General features: G+C 35.6%; 1 protein-coding gene across 3 annotated transcripts; it reads left to right on the plus strand.

Moving 5' to 3' along the window:
• Positions 1–3490: 3490 nt before the first annotated feature.
• On the plus strand, positions 3491–15668 carry Spink6 (serine peptidase inhibitor, Kazal type 6). 3 transcript variants are annotated; one of them, NM_001395746.1, is made up of 5 exons: positions 3491–3625; positions 6258–6280; positions 11986–12060; positions 14307–14422; positions 15432–15668. In NM_001395746.1, the coding sequence occupies exons 1-5, from the start codon at positions 3568–3570 to the stop codon at positions 15475–15477; spliced, it is 318 nt and encodes a 105-aa protein (NP_001382675.1). In that variant the 5' UTR covers positions 3491–3567; the 3' UTR covers positions 15478–15668. The 3 variants fall into 3 exon arrangements, with proteins under 3 accessions (NP_001382675.1, NP_001382676.1, XP_063133570.1); XM_063277500.1 differs by having other exon boundaries at positions 3568–3633; positions 6266–6280; positions 15432–15477; NM_001395747.1 differs by lacking the exon at positions 11986–12060.
• Positions 15669–24519: the final 8851 nt, after the last annotated feature.

Below are 24519 nucleotides of genomic sequence, written 5' to 3' on the forward strand. Positions count from 1 at the left end.
TTATATGTTACTTGACCTTTTTCCCTTACTGCTTTTAATATTCTTTCTTTATTTTGTGCGTTTGGTGTTTTGACAATTATGTGACGGTAGGTGTTTCTTTTCTGGTCCAATCTATTTGGAGTTCTGTAGGCTTCCTGTATGTCTATGGGTATCTCTTTTTTTAGGTTAGGGAAGTTTTCTTCTATGATTTTGTTGAAGATATTTACTGGTCCTTTGAGCTGGGAGTCTTCACTCTCTTCTATACCTATTATCCTTAGGTTTGATCTTCTCATTGAGTCCTGGATTTCCTGTATGTTTTGGACCAGTAGCTTTTTCCGCTTTACATTATCTTTGACAGTTGAGTCAATGATTTCTATGGAATCTTCTGCTCCTGAGATTCTCTCTTCCATCTCTTGTATTCTGTTGGTGAAGCTTGTATCTACAGCTCCTTGTCTCTTCTTTTGGTTTTCTATATCCAGGGTTGTTTCCATGTGTTCTTTCTTGATTGCTTCTATTTCCATTTTTAATTCCTTCAACTGTTTGATTGTGTTTTCCTGGAATTCTTTCAGGGATTTTTGCGATTCCTCTCTGTAGGCTTTTACTTGTTTATTAATGTTTTCCTGTGCTTCCCTAAGTGTGTTCAGGTCTTTCCTGAAGTCCTCCAGCATCATGATCAAATATGATTTTGAAACTAGATCTTGCTTTTCTGGTGTGTTTGGATATTCCATGTTTGTTTTGGTGGGAGATTTGGGCTCCGATGATGGCATGTAGTCTTGGTTTCTGTTGCTTGGGTTCCTGCGCTTGCCTCTCGCCATCAGATTATCTCTAGTGTTACTTTGTTCTGCTATTTCTGACAGTGGCTAGACTGTCCTATAAGCCTGTGTCAGGAGTGCTGTATACCTGTTTTCCTCTCTTTCAGTCAGTTATGGGGACAGAGTGTTCTGCTTTCGGGCGTGTAGTTTTTCCTCTCTACAGGTCTTCAGCTGTTCCTGTGGGCCTGTGTCTTGAGTTCACCAGGCAGCTTTCTTGCAGCAGAAAATTTGGTCTTACCTGTGGTCCCGAGGCTCAGGTTTGCTCTGGGGTGCTGTCCAGGGGCTCTCTGCAGCGGCAGCAACCAGGAAGACCTGTGCCGCCCCTTCCGGGAGCTTCAGTGCACCAGGGTTCCAGATGGTCTTTGGCTTTTTCCTCTGGCGTCCGAGATGTGTGTGCAGGGAGCAGTCTCTTCTGGTTTCCCAGGCCTGTCTGCCTCTCTGAAGGTTTAGCTCTCCCTCCCACGGGATTTGGGTGCAGAGAACTGTTTATCCGGTCTGTTTCCTTCAGGGTCCGGCGGTGTCTGTGGCAGGGGTCCTGCCGCTCCTGGGCCCTCCCCCACGGGAGCCCAGAGGCCTTATACAGTTTCCTCTTGGGCTAGGGATGTGGGCAGGGGTGAGCAGTGTTGGTGGTCTCTTCCGCTCTGCAGCCTCAGGAGTGCCCACCTGACCAGGCGGTTGGGTCTCTCTCTCACCGGGTCTTCTGTATCCCATTTTTAAGTGACATTTATGATAATCAAGATGTTGTGTTTATAGATAATTCATACATAGGCAGGAAAGATCATTTCATGTGATCAAGTCTAAACAAACTGAGAGACAAAGTGAAAAGTAGAGAACAAAACACCTACAGGCACTTATGATGTATGTCAAAAGGCAGCATAAGATACCTGAATGTGACTCAGAAATTCACTGATTAATACTATGACTAGGTGTTATAATGTACACTGGGGGCTTAGAACTCAGGAGAATGAGGCAAGTAGATCATGAATTTGAGCCCTATCTGTGCTATACACCAAGATTTTTCTTCAAAGAAAGATGAAGACTATTTAATGAATTTTCCTCAAGATGTATAGTAGGTGCTAAAAAAGCAATGCATGTCACAGGTTAATCTAGAACCAAAGCTTTTGCCTCCTCTCTATACCAAAAAGTCATTAAGCATAAAAACACTGTGTAGTTGTGTTGAGTGGGAAACTGAGAAAATAAAGTGTCTGATAATCTTGCCAGACACAGGAGTAGATGTCTTTAGTCTTACTACTAATAAAGCAGAGGCAGCTGAATTTCTGTGAGTTCAAGGTGATCCTGTGCTACAAAGTGAGTTCCAGGCCAGACAACACTAGATAGAATTATTATAGAAATAATTCAAGCAGCTTTATTTCATTTTATGAAATATAAATACATTAACTTAAATCAAATTTTATATAAGTTGACATTTATGTGACAAAATTAATTTTTCCATTCCGATTTTCTTCTCTTCTAATTGACAGAAAAGGTATGAAAATATATACCCTTGCCATATTTATGATTCATTTTAATTAAAATGATGACATTTGATTATCAAATTTGATATAGTCTATCGACTATTTTGAAAGTCATTAATCCATCCTAACTCCTGAAGTAAATTAAATAAAAGTTTCACGTAATTTCCAAAAGGAATTCAAGTGTCTTGAGATAAATGAAACATGTGGCATATGCATTATTAAATGATGAGGAAAAAATTATTTGGCAAATAACATATAGTTTACTTATGAAGAGTTTGCACTAATCCCTTGTATTTCAATCAGGCACATTTTCCACAATTTTTCTACGCTTTAACTAGCTATATTTACTTTGGTGTATTTTAAATAACATATTATGTTTTGAGGCACAATTTCCTAGTATGACTTTCTCATTTTCCTAATTTCTCTTCTCTGTAAAGTGATATTGTGTCTTATCTTATGGTGTGCCTTACATTTAAACTGCTTGTGATACTTACTAGCTTCATTTATATATTCCCAAATGTTTAGAACTTAGGCTATCTACTATAGCTTCCATTTTTAGCTTGTAGCATAAGGAAATATTCAATATGTCATAGTTCAAATTCTCAATTCAGTAACTTTTCACTTTTTAACAAAATAACAATAACACATTAACCTAGTTTTTATGTAAAAATTAGAAATCATTGTCATTTGGCTGTGGTGGTGATTCTTAAACTAATAAGCTTATCCCTGTTCTGAAATATTCATTCCGATGAAGCTCTGGTGACAACGAATACCTCTGTCCTTTAGGTACATCTTGACAACTTGGAAAATTCAAGTTACACCCAGGAATTCCCTTCACCTGTGCTTACTCATCTGGACCACAGCCAATTAGAGACATTTGAAGAAGTGGAACTCAGCCTGTGACTCATCCCTTTAATTTAGTGGAGCGTTAGAGAGAAAAGGCAGGGGGATGTGTTGGTTGCTAGGAAAATGTAGGTTACTAGAAGAAAATAACATCCTCCATTAATAAGATCTAAGGTGCGACTCACATAATTGTTTTCCTTCTTAAGGCTGATGAGGCTCATGAGGCATTTCTTTAAGCTGGTGACAGATCCTCATAAATGCCTAAAGTGTATAGGACTGCACATGGTTTTAGAGGGAGACTTTTATAAAGAAGGTGGAGATCCCAACTCCCTTCATGCTACTCTCACTCTTTCTCTATATATATGTCTGAGTTTGTAATCTAGGGTTTCTGGGAAGTATCTTGACAGAGAACCTAAGCTGAGCAAAGCAGCCTTGATCTGAGTGAGCTAACTGGCACCATGAAAGTAGCAGGTGTCTTTCTGCTCCTCTCTCTGGCTCTTCTCTGCTTTTTCTCAGGTGAGTTTTTTTTTTTTTTTACAATTAACATCACATAGTTTCATCAAAGCAAAAAGGAGAAGAGGAGTTCTTCCTCACATTTCAAAATCCTAATGATTTTTATGTGAAAGAGCAGTTAAGAAATAATATAATGATGAAGACAGTAACAATAGTGATGACAGGGACACTGGTAAGGATGATAAGAAGTGTCATTCACCAAGCGTAGGTGTTGTAAGCTTGTACTAAAGGCTGCTGTAGATCATCTCTGATTATTTTGTAAGAAGTTTGTATCCCTGTTCTTTATGTAGGAAACTGAGACACAGAGAAGGAAGTTGCTAACCTACTTATAACAATGTGGAATTTATTATTTGTATTGAGGTTTTAAAGACATCACAGATGATATTTATTTGTAAGAACAAGTCTAGAAGACAGATAATTGGCATTAAAACTAATCTTGGCTTTTCAGAAAAAAACTTTGCCGTTTGTTATTATTATTATTATTATTATTATTATTATTATCAGAGAGACTCAAGTAATTGACAATAAAACAGGAAGGGAGACAGAAACTCAATATGAAGCTTTGAAAAGAAATTATTGAGCCTTAGAATGAAGAAGTATATATAGCAAGACGAGTAAATTATTCTTCAAAAGAGCAATATCTTAGAGAACTTAAATGACCAATAGGCATGCATTTTGTCAACTGACATGGCTCAGAAACACAGTATAAAGATATTCATCTTGAAAAGACAGAAAGAGCTGCATATGTAGGTCAAAGGAAACCCTTGATAAACACAGTCTTTTCTATTTACTGCCTCTTCTTTTAGTCTGTTGGCTAGTGGTCAGAGTGTCCATTGAGGTAAATAGACCATCTTTCCCACTAAAATCCTGTGTCAACTAAAGAAATTTCTCAGTCTTCTTAAATACTTTTCCCTGTGTCCATGCTGAGAGATGAGACTAAACTTGGAGGAGGGGGTGCTTCCATGGGGGATGTATCATTTTCTGGGACAGGAGATAATAAACATCATGGCTTCAAGGTTTGAAGTTACTGAAGAATTTGAAAAAAATTTAAGTAGATAAAGTCGATACATATTTGTGAACCAAATACTTGTACAATATATATTAAAATTAGATGAAAGTCTACTGAAATTTTTGTCTGTTATAATCAAACTATTCCAAAAATGTTTTCCTGAGGTAGCAGAAAGTTAGACCTATGTTAAAATTTAGTCCCTTAAACCAGTTGTCATCCTTGGTAGGCTTACCTTTATAAAGATGAATTTACTCTAACAAGATCTAATTGTCTGAATTCTTCAGAGCATGAATACTTCACAAATATACCAAACATCTTTCATGGTGGTAGCATGCTCAAGGAAGCTAAATGTTGAAATTGTGAAATGAATTTAAGTCCTAGTTTTTCAGTCATTCAGCTTCAAAACCTTTCTGAGTTTTGTTTTTGTGTAATTTGAAAATATATAATAAGCACTCCTATATGGGGAGTTACATCAGAAAATGCACATAAAGAGCTTGATATAGTAGAAGGGGCAAAGAAATATCCAATGTATATATTATGTTAATGCTATAACTAAGATGCAATATGTATGAATTTAGTTTCTGCCTTGCTGTTTCCTAAATATGAAACATGGGCAAATCCTTTTAGAAGTATAGGTTTTTTCAAAGTGAAACATTGATTGGAAATTATAATAATTAAATTTCTGAACATAAAAATCACTAACAGAATTTACAAAACTTCAGACTCCCCAGCACTATCTAGTTGCATAATGCATGACTTCCAAGGAAGGTGGTGGAAAACTCTGTGTCCCTAACAATCACCCATTCTCCCAGTTATGACTCATGACTGTTGGGAAAGCCTCAGGAAGAGATGATGAGGCCCCATAAAATTTAAGAGCTGTGGATTTTTCTACATCTATTAATACATTGCACTTGAACATATGTCTGCTCAACCAATCGTGAGTGTTGCCCCATGTTGGAGGCAGCATTAATCTGTACTTCTTGGTTTTACATGCATGAACACTTTTGATGTATTCATACCTGCTAAGAAAGCACCACACATCTAAAACCACAAATATTAATATTAAGAGGGAAAAAGAGGATGAGAAGAAGACTACATAATAACCCATCTTCAGGAATTCAGAGAAATAAAGAAGGCACAGAAAATGTGAGATCAGAAAAAGGTGGGGTCAGTCTTTAAGAATGTATAGATGGGTCATAATTTTAAAATTGAGTTTCAGTAGAAAGCACAGAGGAGTAGTCCTGAGTGCAGCAAATAGCAAACTTTTCTACTCCCCATGGCACACGTTTTGATAGAAGAAAAGGGCGCTGCTCTTTGGGATGCTGGCCAGAGCATTCTTTCCAAGACCACTTCTGTGAAGTGAGGTCAAGGATGATAAAGTCTTTCCCATCATGGATGAAAAGTAAGACGCCAAGTCTGGGTCATGAATCTCCAGATCTTAAACATCTATCTTTCACTTAACCCTAACCCACAACAAAATAAGTGAGCAGACTTGAAAATAAGACCTACGGGTATTTAGGAAATGGCCAAAAGCTGCCAAAATGAATGCATATTACTGCCAAATTTGCAGACCTCACTTTTGCACATTCAGAAATTACAGTGTTTGGAATTGTGCTTTTTTCCCAGGTGCCTTCAGTCAAGGAGGACAGGTTAGTACCTATTTGTCTCTATTTTTCTAACCTAGGTAATGTATGGCTGCTTTTCTCTGGCTAAAGCGAGATATATCTATGCTGTGAAAGAAGTTAGGGAGGGTGGAGAGAAATGCCTAATTTAGAAATCACATGTAACAGTGAGCTTTTAAACGACAGTTTCTCATCTTACACAATTTTAAGTTTAAAGAAGCTCAAATGTACATTTTTATACATTGACAAGGTGCTGTATTATTGCACAAACAGGATGGGCATGAAATAAAGTTCATGTCCAAGCCCTAACTTAATCAGGCTATTGAGCTAAAAAGTTCTCAGTTCTCCAAGCTGGAAATGCCACAGCTATTAAACTAGACACTAATAATCACTCTGCAGAATTACAGTTATTATAAAGCTTCACAACATGGCAAAATCATTTGGAAAACTATAAACACTATATGTGAGTTAGTTACTAATATTTGATTGACCCCCTTTCACAGAATTTGAAGAGAAGTCTTTTTTTTACAGAAATAAGAAATGAACATTTGTTGTGTATGAAGCATACACAGTCTGCAATACCCAAATTTAATGCAAGTGGGGGGTTAAAACTCAGACTGGGTACAAATTTATTCATTAAGCTATTTTTTCTTTGTTGTATTTTTTGGGTTTTTTGTCTTACTTTTATTAAACAGCATTTTTATTGTGCTTTTTAAAATCTAACTATTGAAAACATGTACAAACAAATGATGTTTGATCTAATGACCCTGCTAATTCTATTGGACATTTCAATTTGATTTGGGTACTAGCTTTTTAGATTTTAGAGTATCCAAGGACTCTTGGCATCAAAACTTTCAGGCAGTATTGCCAGCTGATAGGCATGCAAAGAAGTTTAAAAAATTACTTTTCATCTCTGTTGTAAGCATCATATTCATAAGTTAATCTCATTAATTTAATATCTCATGAATTAAGATGCATCTTAAGTTTGATTGTGTCTTCTAATTCGTCCACATGTGCATGGGTTTATATAACAAACACAAGCATGTGTGTCTGTGTTCTTATATGAGGCTCTATATTCTATAATGTATGTACTTGAATAAGTGTCATACTTATACTAAATTTAGAAGCAAACCCAAAACAAACAAACAAAAAAACATAAGAGACAGCCAACATGTTTCATCCTTCATTACACTATAAAATAAGATGATCCAGATGTTGCACATAAATCTACATAATTGTAAAAGATTATCACTTTCTTTCTTGGGATTTTCATTTCTGAGAGTTTGCTTCTGCTTTACATTGATCTACCAATTACTTATCCTGTTCTTTTGCATGGTTTAAGTCTTATGGTCTGCTTGCTTTAGGGTCACCTAACATTCTTTCTAAATACACAGATCCTCATGAAAGTGTTGAGCAGCAGTTGGATTTGTTAAGGAATTTAAACCTACATTCTAAACAACTGTACAAGTGACACCTACACAAAATCTAGCAATTAAAAAATGTGAAAACAAAACAAACACACATGCAACAAAAAACAATCACTAAGCTAGACAGTGAAAGACTGGCTTCAGAGTCAGACAATGTGAATGAAATGTAATTCACAGTTACATATTATGTTCTTTGGTTGTTTTTCTCTTCTTACTACTTCTGTTTCCACACCTTTAAGATGAAAGTTGACATGAAGTGATACCTAAAGCCTCTCCCTGCTCTAAATATTTGAATTGTTATAAATCAAGCCTGCACTGCCATGGTGATTCCCTAGGAACCATAAAGCACAAGGAAGGTTTTGCTCTCCAAGACCACACCTAAGCCACCTTACTCTTCCTTCTTGGTCAGAGGGGGAGTGGGGCAAAAGGATTTACTTAGGAACATGCTGCTTCAAGTCAGACCCAGGCAAGACAAAGGGATGTCAGGTTTCCTCTGGCACTTCAACATTCCAGCACTCAACTCATTCTGCCCATGCCAGGAATTTTGTCCATGACACATCTTCCGGGAGATTATAGGGTACACTCCTAATTATAGGCCTTTCCAAAGTTTACATTCTTTTACAACCATTCTTCAAGGTATCGGGGTGTGTTTGGTCACACCCATACATGTAATCTGGGAAGGCTGAAGCAGGAGGAACATCTAGTTTTAAGGCTAACCTTGTTTAGGTAATGAATACCATACTAGACAGGCCTAGGCTCCAGACAGAATGAAAGCTTTATACTTTCTACTTTCCAAGGCTTGAAGTTTGAGTGTCATACCCTTAAGAGTCATTTAAATGTATGGCCCTACCAACTGTTTCTTCTGTAGATTTTTTGGCATAATTAAGTGTTATATTTTAAGCTAAAGACTGATTAATTTTGATACATTTGTAAAACATTGTTCCACTACTAATATGAGTTTGAAGTTCTTGGTTCTTCACTGTCCCATGGTTTTACTAAAAATTAATGTATTGACAATATTTAAATGCAGTTTGAATGTGTTAGACAGCATTCACAATGTAACCACAAATAGAAAAATCCTTGAAGCCTGGAAAAGGAGACAGGGTTAAGTAGCAGCAGCAGGAAGTGGGTGGAATCAAGTCCCAGGACTGCTGGGTCTATATTGACTTAGCTGTAATCAGCTATAGAGAGACACCATGCACTCTCTGTAAATGGATTCCAGGAGTGCTTTTTTCTAACAATTTTGATGTGATGATTATTATCTGTCTTATGCAAAGAAGGTGATGAAAATCATAGTTTAAAACAGCCATTCTCCAAATGTAGAAAGGCTGATACCAGTAGAAAATCTCATATAGAACAACTTATGGTATTGATCCAGACAAGAAATACTAAAAACTTTTTCAGGTAATAATTTGAAGTTAGCAAAGAGGTGAAGAAGTGAAGAAAGAAGAGAAGAAAGAAGAAAGGAAAGGAAGTAAGGAAGAAAGAGAAAGAAAGAAAGAAAGAAAGAAAGAAAGAAAGAAAGGAAGGAAACAAAAGGAAGAAGAAAGGAAACAAAAGGAGGGAAGAAAGGAAGGAAGAAAGGAAAGAAGGAAGGAAGGAAAGAAGGAACATTTCAAAGGGGAAAATGACAGCTTCAGTAAGAGATCTGGGATCTGGCTGAGAAATTTGAAGAGGGGAGTTCCATGAAAATGGAACCATTAGACTACAAAGCTGTTGAGAGGAAAGAACACGTGCTTTGGAAATAACTAATTCTTAACTATTAATTAAACTGATAGTTACAAGATTCTTAATCTATGAAAATTAGAGAATGGGTTACTGATCCTGGCATGGATCAGAGTTACTTTAGAAAGTATATACATATTCTTAGAGAAAATCAAGGATTAAAAACTACTTTGAAAATAACCACAGCCAAATTAAGGAGGGGGAAAAAAGCAAAAAGTGAAGATGAAGGGAGCTGACATATGAATTTTGGAGTTTTTAAAAGATTTGAGTGATCAAGAATTTGCATAAACCATAAGAAACTAATACAGGTTATTTTTAGGAACCAGAGTTTTTATTCTTATAAGTATCCTTTCAGAGAGCACTGGTAAGAGAAAAGGGGCATATGAAAGTAGGAAGTTAGTCTAGACCAGGAGTTCTCAATCTTCCTAATGCTCCAACCCTCTAATATAGTCTCTCACATGGTGGTGACCCCAACCATAAAATTATTTTCATTGCTATTTCATAACTGTAACTTTGCTACTGTCATGAATTGCAATGTCAATGTTCCTTCTGGTGGTCTTAGACAATCCCTGCGAAAAGAACCTTCAAACCCCATGGAATCAGGACCCACAGGTTGATAACTATTACTCTAGATAGAGATGGGTTAAGAACTAGAGATGATGAAGGATTAAGGTCGAATTGACTGGGACTTCTTTTTCAACACAGGAGAAATGATATCATCTTCCATCTAAAGTCCAAATGCTTTGTGTGTGAGGAAGCACATTTTCCTTGATTTGATTTGTAAATGACTAAAATATTAATCATCCTGAGTCTTTAGTTGATTGTATAAGCAAGTGTTCAAATATCAATAAAAGTAAATAATTCTGTTGACTCTATTAATAATTATGACTAATCTGGGTAAGGAAGTGCCATGTCATTCTTGCAAAGTTAGGAGACAACAGTTCTTTGAAGAACCACAAGCGGTCAGTTTGATAGTCAAAACCCTGATAGAACTCTTTAGTATCAAAGAAGATCAAATGAAATTTCTTTTTAAAATCTGAAAGCAATCCAAGCAACATTAAAAATTAATCTTATTCAAATATGGAATAAATTATATAAATTATAATAAATTATATCACATACCAAAATTCTAGTATGTGATATAATTTACCTGGCTAGTGTTTATGACAACATTCTCCCCACAGAAAACTTTATCCAACTCCTTTGAGACATTTTCCTTAGATCCACAGGGCACTGCGGTTCTCCTCACAGGCCTAATGCTCTTGAATGGAACCTTAGTGAGGAAATGGTAACCTACCATCTATCTCCTCCATCTAGATCTTCTTCAACTTCCAGTAAGGAGCCCATCATTTGGATATCATTCAAGATTCTACAACCAAATTTAGAAGAAATTCAGGCACATGAAAGGCATACCAGTAGTAATTCTTAATATTTTCCTATGTGGTAGAAGCTGTTTTCTTTTTATCCCTCACACTACTTTGTAGAAGGTTTTTTTTGTTTGTTTGGTCAGATGGCGGATTGGTTTTGTTTTGTTTTGTTTTGTTTTGTTTTGTTTTGTTTTGTAACTACACTAGAGTTGCCTCTGCAACAAATTACTCTTCTGATTCCTGTGATCTTGCTTAGACTTTTCAGTGAATCCAGAGTGTTTCCTGGATATAGAAGAATCTTTGAGTCAAGAAAGACTGTATTTCCCATCCAGCTCAAGAACTAGAGACCAAAAAGCTGTATTTAAGCCACTTTGATGAAAGAAGCCATTGTCACTTTGCAGACGATCCAAGCTAGCTAGGCCACTGGAAAGTATTCTAGTCTCGTGGAAGAGACCATGTACTATGAATGGAAAAAGCAAAGATTTGGTTTTCTTTAAGGAGCTGACCACTGGGAATTTGACTGTTTTTCAATGAGTATATGGGCAACACAATTGGATTTGGAGGGTTAGGTTTTTTTTGTTGTTGTTGTTTTGGTTTGGTTTGCTTTGGTTTGATGTGGTTCGGTTTGGGAAAGGGCACAAGAGCGGAAGCATGAACTTGGGAAGAATGGAAGGTGAGTATGATAAAAGGTGCATTGTACAAAATTCACAAAGAACTCATAAAAATATTATATTTGGGAAAGGAGAAGCCCCTAGAAGAAGACTTCTTTCTTCAATTCAATGAAGGATGATTTCAAACATGTCACATGATCCTATGTCACATTTGTTCTCTGAGACCACCCTGAGAACCTGAGAGCAAGACAGGATAGGTATTTGAGAGGTGTGCTTTCTTCTTTGAAGTGAATTAAAAACTGACTTAAATGTTGCTTCATCTAAAATAGCACAATCAACAATGAGGAGGTTCTAGAACATGGCTCTCTAGTCACTGCCGGTGTCTTGGTGTCCCACTATTTAGCAGTAAGGGAGCTCATTCTCACGTTGCCCACTCATATGTCAGCTGATGCAGTGAATTTGTTTACTAAAACTATTTGCTCTTCCTAATTTTTTTCTGGTGGGCAGGGGAAGGTAGTGAGCTTGAGGAGGGCTGAGGAGATGAGAAGTACTCAAAGTGAATGCTCTCCCCAAGTGTCTGTCTTACTATCTACTTTCCAAAGGACAAAAGAGGCTGGATCACAAGATCAGAGGGCCGATTTCCAGGGAAAGGTGTCTTAAGGCATCGTCTCTTTCAAGTAAGAGACTTTCTTGTTTATTTCCCTTACTGTCTGAGATTCTAGATCCAGGTATCTTTTGCTCAGCTTGCAAATAACAGGTATTTTCCTTCCATGGCCTTTGTCATGCATTGTGCTACAATTATATCATCTCTTCTTTCCTCTCTAATGAAGATGCAATGATATGTTTACTGAATTGCCCTTCATTACCAGCTCCTTGTCTGACCAGCATCCAGCACTATGCATTCTATGCTTTGGTTACTCATTGAGCATTTGATGAATAAATGAACTATCAAAGACAACACTGCAGTTCACTTTTTTTTTGTTCTCAATGATGTATCTGTGAACATGTGAGGTAATGATTTAAACTTTATAAAGTTCTGAAGGGAAAATTGCACTAGGGCATATATCATTCTCCAGATTTTCTAGATTTAATTGCATTAGATAACTTAAAAGAAAGATTATTAATATAGAAGGAACATTAGAGGATGACTTTATATTTTAACAGAGGGAAAGGTAAGCACCACACTACTTTACCTCAACACTATAAGATTCCATGTTTCAACAAAAAATGTGCAATTGATGCTCTCAGGTACCTTAAACTTGTTGTACATATTTATTTTTCAAACATGATTGTATGACTATTTCATTGAAGACTTTCTCATGCAAAATTCAGACAAGTTTGTCAGTGTGTAATTGTGTCTGCCATGTTAAACAAGAGATTCTTCTTGCCCATAGATTTCATTAATATCCTATTTCTAAAGAAACAAAAGCATAGATTTTTGTATAAGTATATAACACAATGTTTTAGGATAACATATATAAAATACACTAAAATTTTCTATAGTGAAGCTAATATACCCATTACCTCACACTGTTAGTCCTTGTTTGTTTTGAGGTAATCACTGTTAAATCTACTCAGCTGAAATTATGACTACAATACAATTTTAGTGACTGTAGCATTTATATTGTATGCTAGAACTGACAAGCTATATTAATGAAATCTGTGTCAAGGATAGAGTGTGATACCAAGTCTGATTCTCTCAGTAGAGATGTATTATTATTTAGCTATGATAGATTATCGGAAATTCTGCATCTGAAAAATAAGAAGTAATGTATTCAGTCATATATAAGGCCCATAGTTTCAGCTGTGCTAGTCTAGTCTCTTCTCCCTGGTATTTAGTATAACTCTGTAGACTTCTCAGTGATATTACTAGGTTCAACTGAAGTAATGTCTTTGAAAATGATTAACTTTTATGGAGACATTGAAAATCATGAGATTGTCCCTTAAATGGAAATAAAAAAATTGAAGCTAGTTTCCTTTGTTCATATGTAAATAAAACCTCATTGTTTTAGCTGATATTTGTAGATGTTTTGTTCAATGGATTTCATATTATTAATACCCTGGAAATAAAAGCACATCAAATATCAGTTCTATTACATTGACAACATCTTACTTCTAATAATCATATTATTTTATTAGTGTAATTAATAAGATCATTAACAGATACTACCATGCTTTTCTACGGTAACTGTTCTCCATTACACATAACAAAGAGTCTCATGAGACTGAAACCTCAAGATCTTTCGAAACACAGCACCTTCAGGGCAATTAATAAATTACTATAATAATTCACAAAGTGAAAATTCTACAAAAAGATTCTAGGAACAAATTACGATAAAGACATTAGAATTGTTTTCAATATATAATGAAATGGGTAATGCATCTACTGAAAAAAACAGCAGGCTTCAAGCAATGTCTAGAAACTCCCCAGCAAGGATCATCCATGTTCTGCTAGTATGCAGAAGTACTATTAGAATATATTCACATAGTCCATATGACAAAAGAATAGGCATGTATTACCCAAACTTACTCTCAACTAGACCAATTTAATATTGGAACAAAAAGTTTTATGTATAGCATTTGACCTTATTAATTTGCTCATCATCATCATCATCATCATCATCATCATCATCATCATCATCATCATCATCATTATCATCATCATCATCATAATGTATTTCTCAAATCACCATGACTTAAATAAAAGTCTCAGTGAAATGAAATTGTCTTCCATTTAGTTGATTTTCCAAGCTGTTTTATTGTAGCACCAAGGTTGACTGATTAAATTGTATTAGTTTAAAAAAAAAGAAAGAAACAAACAAAATGTTCTACGTATCTATTTCAGGATATATTAGATTAAGCTTCTGTTTCAAATTATCAGTCTATTAGATAGGATGTTACTTATAATCTTTTTCCACTGTAGATTAATTGTGGTGAGTTCCGTGATCCCAAGGTCTTCTGCACTCGGGAATCTGACCCACTCTGTGGCTCTGATGGCCAGACATATGGGAATAAATGTGCCTTCTGCAAGGCATTGGAGTAAGTATGGTTCTTACCACACCTGGGTCTGTTAAGCATAAAGTTACAAAGTTAAACTAGTGATTTTCTGAGATAGCCTAGGATATTCTATCCATATCTCATACAGAAACTGAAAAAGTGATCTTCTAGAAAATGGATTAAAAATAAAGTCCCCAAAATTGCATAATAAATTATTTAAAAGCATTTTAACTACTCTGTAACTGTTATAATGCATTTTGGGGATTTCTTTGTGCTACATTTTGCACATAACAATTTAACTTTAATAACTTATATTTTTATAATTTTATTTTATGCATATGTATTTTTTGCCTGCTGTATGTCTATGCACTGTGTACATGCCTGGTGCTCAGGGAGACCAGAAGAGGATAACGGACCCCCTAGAACTGTAGTTATAGACTGTCGTTAGCTGTCATATGGTTTCTGGGTCTCAAACCTGGCTTTTCTGTAAGTGCAGCCAGTGGTATTAAACACTGAGTCATTTTTCCAGTCATTTTTTATCAATAATGTTTATGATGTCAATATTGATTTCAATATGCAATAAACACATTAATATGTGACCTATCTATGCAATTTATTGCAGATTTTTCTCAACAGTAGTTCAGGGAGTAGGGTGAAATTTAAATGAATGGAAGGGACATATACCTAATAAAACTTACATATGCAGTCTGGTGTAAAATGCAAAATGCTTCATATTTGATTAATTTTCCTGCCAGGACAGACTTACGACTTATCATTTATTGGTATAATTTCTCCTCCCATCTCTTTTTCACTTTTCTACAATGAGTTACGGGTATCAAAAGTCTTAAAGATTAACAACCTACATTGACTTAAGCCCATTTCTTCACAGGTATATGAGGATATTTAACTGATATGTGCTGAATAGCAGTATAGATATCAACAAAATCCAATAATGACATGGATGGTACCATATTTAAAGCCACTCTGGGCTCTGTGACAAACACTGAAGATATTGTACTGAATCTATATTTATCTTTTTTTATTTATATAGGAAAAGTTCTGGAAAGATCAACCTGAAGCATCGTGGGAAATGCTGAATTAGAGCTGGTGTTTTATGCCAGCTTCCCTGTCTTCTCTCATCCTTATTTTTTTATTTTTCCTTTTTTTCTCTAACAAACACCATAAATTCATAAATAATAAAACAGAGCTTCTTCTCCATATGAGTCTTATGTAGGTCACAATGTCTATTTCCTTTGATTTGTCAATAAAGAAAATTCTGCAGAATTGATTCCATTTTGGTCTGAGATTAATATAATGTACAACAAACAATAATGAACATGATTCATTAATTTGATGTCCCACTTTCATCATCAAAATACACCACCCACCACAGCTGAGTCCAACAATAATTGCTCCTCTCTTTGGCCTTTGAAATTTTCTTGGTAACAATAAACCAAATACTAATGTGATTCTAAAATAAGTTATTTGAATATTAGACTACAAGATGTTGGTGCTTCTTAATTTCAGAAAAGATATTTTACATAAAAACAAATCACACATTGTCTATGGAGCTTAGTTTCACTTGACTTTGAAACGGCATATTCGGATTGTGCGATATTTAAAAACAGTGTTTGTCTTCCTGAAAACATCCTATGGCCTTCTGAACAGGAAGTCAAGAAAGACTCAAACTGAAGAGTGAATATTTAATAAGTGATTATTCAGTGGAGAATATGTGAAAACTCTCTTTAAGAAAAGAGAGTTTCTCTGTAGAATGGAAAGATTGTATACATCATTAGGAATCAAAAGACCTGCAGCAATCCAGTCACTTGCTAGAGAAATCAGTTTCAGTTAGAATAAAGCTAAAGATTACAAGAGTCCTTTTGATAAGTCAGTCCTATACGATGTAGCTTTTCCATTTTATGAAAACCCATAATTTTCATGTATAAGTTCATCTCATTCTGAGAAATTGTCAGGAAAGTCTTGGAAATCAGTCGTTTGAATACTTTTACAAACTAGAGTATGCTTTTTACCAACAACGCCCTCCTGAGGAACATTTTTGTTTAACATATATCAAAAATCACTTGAAAGAAATGACTTTCACTCTGTTAAAAATTAAAATTAAAAAAAATTGAAAAAGCGTCCAATCTGGAATAGATTCTGTTCTAGATGCTTACAGTAACACCCATGAATGGAAGTAAGAAGAACCAATATTTTCTCAATAACTAAATGGATTTGCATTTAGTAACGGAAAAATAAATGAAAATGTAGAGGCACTAAATATGATAAATAAAAATTTAGTAAAATGGAATGTGATAAATGCTACAGAAAAAATTCTAAATAGAATCAGTTACTAAGGGTGGAAGATTCATAGGGAGGAGTGGTAGTCATAGTTATATATGATGCTTAGAGTCACTCTTACTGGAAAGACCTGGAGATGAGAGAATTGCCCAAGCAAAGATACTAAAGAAAAGCAAAGGGAGAAGCTAGATCCCATCCTTGAGGTTGAAAAACACCTACTTGGCTCTAGAAGATACAATGGAGCTGAAGAAGATTTTGTTGAGTAGGCAAACGACAGGTAACCAGGGCAGAGCATCGGAGACCAAACTGTGTAGGCTGGTAGTAATTGTTCAGGCTTTGACTTTGACTGCTATGTATGAGGGGTTTTTGTTTTGTTTGTTTTGTTTTGTTTTGTTTTTGTTTTTATGTATGTGAATACCCTGTTGCTGTCTCCAGATACACCAGAAGAGGGCATCTGATCCCATTACAGATGGTTGTGAGCCACCATGTGGTTGCTGAGAATTGAACTCAGGACCTCTAAAAGAGCAGTCAGTGCTCTTAAGTGCTGAGATATCTCTCCAGCTCTATATGAGATGTTTTTAATCTATGAGCATTAAGATTATATATCTGACTTAAAGGTCAGGAAATTTAGCTCAGTTGAAGAACACTAGTTTATCATGCACATGGCCCTGTGTTTATTCTCCTGCACCACAACATAGCTATAACATAAGTACAATTAAAATCTCAAATATATGTGAGGCATGTAGATACTACCTATTATAAATATAATCAAAATCTAGATACAGTGGAGTGTTCTGAGTGCCTAGAAATAGATTCAAGAAATGACTTAGGTTATGCAAGGGAAAGCACATAGACATTTGTTTCCATGTCTAAAGCATGTCCCCTTAAAAGGAAACTACATAAAATGCAACCAGGATACAGTGATAAGAGGGTGGGCCTTTAGTCAATGCAATACAATGTGAAAATCCTGACTCTTAAATCAAATTATAAAGTTATTTATCTATGTTTTCAGTGTTCTCCCCCATCTCTAAAATACTAGAATTATAGGGATGAACTACTAAATTTGGTCAAGATACTTTTTAACTTGAAAAATGAAAATAAGCTACCTCCTCATATTATGAATAAGAAAAAAGTGAATGTTGTTCACTTAGCATTTTTATGTGTAACAATAGGTAATATACAGTGGTTGTGATTATGTTCAGTCACCATTTACAGCATATCAGTGTCTACATTGCTATGAAACGTTTAATTCATATATAATGTAATAGTTTTGAAAATATTTATAGTCTTTTTCTATACCACTTTGGCACTCTTTATCTCAGCTATTTTGTCCTCAATGTGTGTAAGCTGAACTGCAACCTCTCATTGGGAAATTGTGCCCTTTTACTTACTTTCATTTTATTCAATAAAATAATTTAGCTATTTCTAACATAATCATGAAAGCACTGGGATGGCTAATAGAGTTACAGTGCTTCTTTGGAATAATGTTTCTAACAAATACCACGTCTGTCTTTGACTGGCCCCTCCAGCCCAGACAGATCCCTCTCTATTATTCTCAGAGTAAAGACTCCCTCCACCCAATGACTTGTTCTTCCCAGAGCATTTCTCCTAGCATTTCGTCCTGCACAGCCTACATCTTTCCTTGCAAACATCTCTAAGCTGTAATTTAGTGCTATCTCATATCCTAAGGCTTATTTCCTGTGCCTTATCTGAAAGTAGGCAAAATAATATTTACTTTATATTTACTTTATAAAATAGGTTCTAAACTATTTAAGGATATAGAGAAAATAAAAATTAGAAGATAAGAAGTTATATTTCTTAGAAGGAAAAGGCAATCAAATAATAGCGATAAAAATGTAAATATTATTAGGGCTACAGAAATGTATACATTTATCAATATTCATAGTTTTATGTTAAGAAAATAAACATTTAAGGTCTTAACTATGGCATGCACAAGCACTGATGCTTGTAATTTAAACCACCTGAAAGATGTAATAATGGAGAAATGAAAGGAAATACCCACTTGCTCTTAGAAAAAAAAACAAGCAAAGGAAAGAAAGAGTAGAAAATGACTTACTGGGGTCAAGAAAGAGAAGAAATTTGAAGAAAAGAAAACAAAGGGCTCTGGTTTTGCTTGTGTGAATGAGTAAGTCCTACGACTCTAATGTCCACACAGACAGCTGTGATAATTTAGTATTGATACTGAAAACTAGTTAAGAAAATAAAATATAAATAGTCTTACACGTGCATGTGGTTATGTGGAGTGGCTCATGTGTCATCTTTCAATCTAGTTTTTTATTTTTCTAGTTTTCATATGCATGTGAAGACATGATTTATGTCTTAAATGCATACTGTGAAATAAATTTAAAAAGTAAGTGCATACTATGAAAATTCACATGGATGGGTATTCTCTATAAAATTCATTCATGAATAATATCAAAAATAAAAAGTAATTCAATTTTTTCTTATTATTTTTTAATTTTTTTCAGTGAAAATTATTTAGTGGAAAATCATACCTTCTCTCCCATACACAAAGACAGATTTAGCCATTAGTTGAATGGCTGAATATATTGATTTGTTTTGTCGAAAAAAAAGTTCCATTATTGTGGTGTTAAGGACAAAGCCTACTTTTCAAGTACAACTTGTACTTCCTGTTCTTAAGCAAAGAGATATAATTGATTTGTTGATTACAGTTCTCGTTTGTATTATCATATCACTCAATCAGAAGGAGAACATTGTCAAGAACAGATTATGCCAACGGTTCAATCATTAACTACTCCTGGGCATTTTTACCGCTCCTTCCCCCTGTTGCCAAGTCACATCTTTCTCAGTTATCAGTTTTTTTCTAATAAAATTATGTGTAAAAAGTAGTTGGTATGTCAATGATTAAGCTTTAGTGAAGAGAATTACATAGCGTGATGAAGTAAAAATTTCTTGAATTTTGCAATTTGAATCGTCCAAAGGGGAAATGCAGTTTGAGAAAATGAAGTCATAGAAAATTGTAACACAGAGATTTAAATAACTCATTGTTAATAGTAGTAACTAATCCATTTACTAAAAATGACATAAAAATTTAGCAATAGCACTCTTCTTCATATCTGTGAAGACGATGTATCTAAGCCATCCCAACTACCTGCTGCTGTGTCTTGTCCACTATAATGGATTCTGTCCTCTTGGACTCTGCGCTTCCTTGTTGCTGAGTGGTATTAAAAATTTAGAATTGAAGATTGAACTGATACATAAGAATAGAATCCTTCACATGGACTGACCCTGGACTCTGACCCCATAGGTAGCAATGAATATCCTAGTAAGAGCACCAGTGGAAGGGGAAGCCCTGGGTCCTGCTAAGACTGAACCCCCAGTGAACTAGTCTATGGGGGGAGGGCGGTAATGGGGGGAGGGTTGGGAGGGGAACACCCATAAGGAAGGGGAGGGGAGAGGGGGATGTTTGCCCGGAAACCGGGAAAGGGAATAACACTCGAAATGTATATAAGAAATACTCAAGTTAATAAAAAAAAAAAAAAAGAATAGAATCCTTCAAAATCCAGAGGAGACATTTTAATCAACAGATGTGCCAGCCAATAAGTGTACAGGAATCAAGAAAACATGGTAAATAAGCAAAACCTTAACAGTAATAAGAGATATAGAAAGAAACAAACAAAAACAAACTCAACCCAGAATAAAAATGTGATTACAGGGATTAACAAAACATTTCTCAATAATAGCTTCAACCTTAAATAGACTTAATTTCAACTCAGCATATAAAGGATGAAGACTAGTTACCAGACTGAAAACAAGATCCAGTTATGTTTTCTCCAAATTCACTGCACTGGCTAAACACCGATAGGCTGAGTCAAAGTAGGAATGTCAAACTATGAGGAAATTGGAAGCTAAAAGTAAGGCACTGCAGCTGTTATGTTATCTGATAAAGTCAATTTCAAACCAAAATTAGCTAAATCTAAAGACTGACACAGGGGTCTCTGGCTTTTGTCTGTGGTTAAATTAGGCAAAGTCTGGAAGAAGTTGAGGAGGAGGGCGATTCCATAGGAAGACCAGCAGTCTCAACTAACTGGACCCCTGAGATCTCTCAGACACTGATCCACCAACCAGGCAGCATACACCAGCTGACATAAGGCCCATGACACATATATAACAGAGGACTGCCTGGTCTGGCCTCAATGAGAGAAGATGCACATAACTCTATAGACTTGAGGTCCCAGGACCTTGGGGTTGGGGGGTGACATTCTCTTGGAAACAAGGGAGGAGGAATGGAATGAAGAACTCTCAGAGGACGGACCAGGATGGGGATAACAACTGGACAGAAAATATTAAAGATAATTTTAAAAAACAACTAACATAATCTATTAATAAAGGGAAGATTTCATTGAGATGATATAATATTGTAAACATGTTTGCACCAAATATTAAGCACTTCAATTTCACACACACCAAAAATCAATAGACTTAAAAGTCAGAGATCTTTTTTATAATGCTGGATGATTTAGTTACTGTAACTCAACTCTAGAGAGGTCATCAATACTAAAAACAAAAACAAAACAACAGCTGACCTATACACTATATGCTACCAAATAAAAATCCCAGTTCCAGGAATGATTACCTTTTTTCAGTTCTTGGAAAATGGAGTCCAGTAGTTCCCAGCCCCAACCATTACATAATATTACTAATGTGATAGTCATCCTCCAGAACTTTATTGCTAGAATCCATTGCTGAAGAGCCCACATGCTGAAGTCATAGAACATGGAGAAATCTAGCTAGTATTCAACTGGAAGCTTACTCTTTACTGGGCAGCCTTCATAGTGCTGAAAGATGCTGTGCACAGTCCTGGAGGAGAAAAGTAGTCATCGGTTTCTCACAGCTGCAATCCCTGCAATGTACAATGATCTGTCTGGAAAGATATGCCTTCTTGTGCAATAGTGGCACAAACACAAACATTAAGGGAGAAACCAACTACATTTTTTAAGACCTGTTCCAGGAAAAAGAACCCATCCCTGACACTGTGAATGAAACCAAGAAACTGTGGTTAGACAGGGCCTGGGACCTATTTTCTCAGTGGTTCTTAGCCTGTGGATTGTGACCTCTTTGGGAAAACTCCATCTACAAAAATATTATACTATAACTCATAGTGGTAGCAAAATTGCAGTCATGAAATAGCAAAAAAAGTGTGGTTTGGGGTCATCACAACATAAGGTGAAAAGGTAATAGCATTAGGAAGGTTGAGAACCACTTGGCTATTTGGCAATTTTTCAAAGGTTCCTAATGGATTATTGCTACACATGTGGATCAGCTTATCTTTCAACCCTCATCACAGAAGCTTCTTCTTGCAGTAGATGTCAATAAACATGAAAACCCTCTACTTTTAATATGCAGAGAATAGGACATTTAGGAATACTCAGCCCTGAGTAAGATATCTGTATCATCCTTCCCATCAGGTCCCATGGATTTCTGTGCAAAAGGAGGACATAAAGACTTTAAGAGCCAGGAGGGTAGATAAGTTCAAGAAAATTATTGTTTCCCTGAAGCAACAGAGAAGGTACACTTACAGAGGTTGTGACTAAATTTCAGAATGGAAGAAGGGAAGTGAGTAGGACATTCCACTGCTAACTAGGGAGCTACTGGTATTTTATTACTACTTCTGGAAGAGGCAAAGTTCAGTTCATTTTCTTTAATGATGTGATGCCTAGTATGTCAACTACATTCCAGGGCATGCCCCAAACTCAAGTATAACAAAACTCAACTTGATGAAAGATAGTGAAAGAGTGAGAGTTCATGAAGCTGGACAGATAAGGAGAAGGAAGATTTGGGATAAGTTGGGAGTATGGAATGCATATGCTCAAAATACATTGTATAAAGTTCTCAAAAAACTAATGAATCACCATGGATCTTGGAGAAGAATCTACAACTACCACTTTACTAAATTAGTGGAATCTTCAACTACATTCTAAATATTTGCTGTGAGACTGGATCTCCTAGTAATGTCAGAAGCTGCATCTATAAATTCTCACCAAAATGATTGTCTAAGCATGAACTGAACAAGGAAAACATCAATAGGCTTGCCAAAGTGGACAAGGGAAGGCCCTGAGGCCTCAGTCTCACAAAATACAAAACAAACAAACTAAAAACTACAAGCAACTAAAAAAATGGTAAGATGGGGAGAACATCCTCTCCAAAGAAAAGCATTTTAATTGGTGGTTATCTATTAACAGATGACCAGCCCTGAAAACATACACATAGGAAACATTATACAAAATGAACAGGTTATATTTAGGAGTACATATGCATATGCATATATGCAAGTAACAACAATGAGTGCAAAGAGAGGCATGAATTTGGATTAGAGCAAGGAGGAGTATATGAGGTTTAAAGAGGGGAAAGAGTAGCGAGAAATGAAAACAGTAAACACAAAGGTCTTGTGAAACTGGCAGCTTGTCTACACTAAAACACTTTCCAAGGCAAACAAACAAAAATACCCAACTCTCCAGGGGTTTAATCTATGGATGCTCGAGTGTCTAGTATATATATATATACATATATATATGTATATATATATATACATATATATATATAAAACCTGTTTAGTAAGGCAAAATAACGTTACATACTTAAATTAGTCTTATTATGTAATCGAAGCCACAACTATTCTTTAGTGGAAGATTTAAATTTTTGGTGAAAAACCTTATCACTGGGGCTGAAGAGGTGATTCAGGAGTTAAGCATATTTGCTGCTCATCTGCAGGATCCAGATTCAGTTCCCAGCACCCACATGGTAGTTCACAACCTTCTGTAACTCCAGTCCCTAGGGATGAGGTAGCCTTTTCTGACTTCCGTCATTACCAGGCATGGTAACTATCAATACAGTACATATGCAAACATCAGGCAAACACACATAAAAGTAAAATAAATAAGTACTTTTAAAAGTCTGCTTACTGGGGCTTGGGGGTTTAGCTCAGTGGCCTAGCGCTTGCCTAGCAAGCGCAAGGCCCTGGGTTTGGTCCCCAGCTCCGAAAAAAAGAAAAGAAAAAAAAAGTCTGCTTACTGGTAATATCTCCAATCAGATTCTCTGTCTTTATAACTCAATTTTGTTAGACTATATATTTCTAAAATATGTGTTTCACTTCATTTATACACTAGTTAGAAGATACCGGGAAAGGGAATAACACTCGAAATGTATATAAGAATTACTCAAGTTAATAAAAAAAAAGAAGAGAGTTATATTCTCTTACATGTTTATTTTCATAAACGAATAGGAATGTTTTCACTTTCAAATCTGATTTTTGATCTTTCTCTTTTCATTTTTAGTCAATGTAAAGAGCATCTTTACCAATTTGTTCACCTTCTGAAAGAAATCTTTGGGTTTTGCTTTTTAATCCATATCATTTGGATAATCTCTATTTTCATATATCTCTTACAGTCTTCCTCTCCCCTTTCTTTTATTAGCATTGGGTTTAGAATGTTCCTTTTTGTCATTAAAAAAAAAAAGCCTAGCATCAGTGATGAGGCAGAGCAACTGTGGTCTGAGTCCAAACCATGGATGCTCAGCTTGTAACAGCTGCCTTAGGACAGCAGAGAGAACACATTCACGTGCAAAGAAAAATTGGACAACTCCCAAGGAAAATACTAAACACACCTGGGAAAACTGAGTTTGACAAACATGCTACCAAAATGACACAAAAGAGGTAGAATTTACTAAAAATTCCAGACAAAAACATGAAGCACATAGAAGCCAGGCTGGTTTTCCTTCAAGGTGGAATGACAACACAAGGCTGTTTGCAGAAAAAAAAATGAACAGAGAAGGTCAGAAACCACACTAGTGTTGAATTGCAT

Source organism: Rattus norvegicus, chromosome 18, assembly GCF_036323735.1.
Source record: "Rattus norvegicus strain BN/NHsdMcwi chromosome 18, GRCr8, whole genome shotgun sequence".
Classification (NCBI taxonomy): Eukaryota; Metazoa; Chordata; class Mammalia; order Rodentia; family Muridae; genus Rattus; species Rattus norvegicus.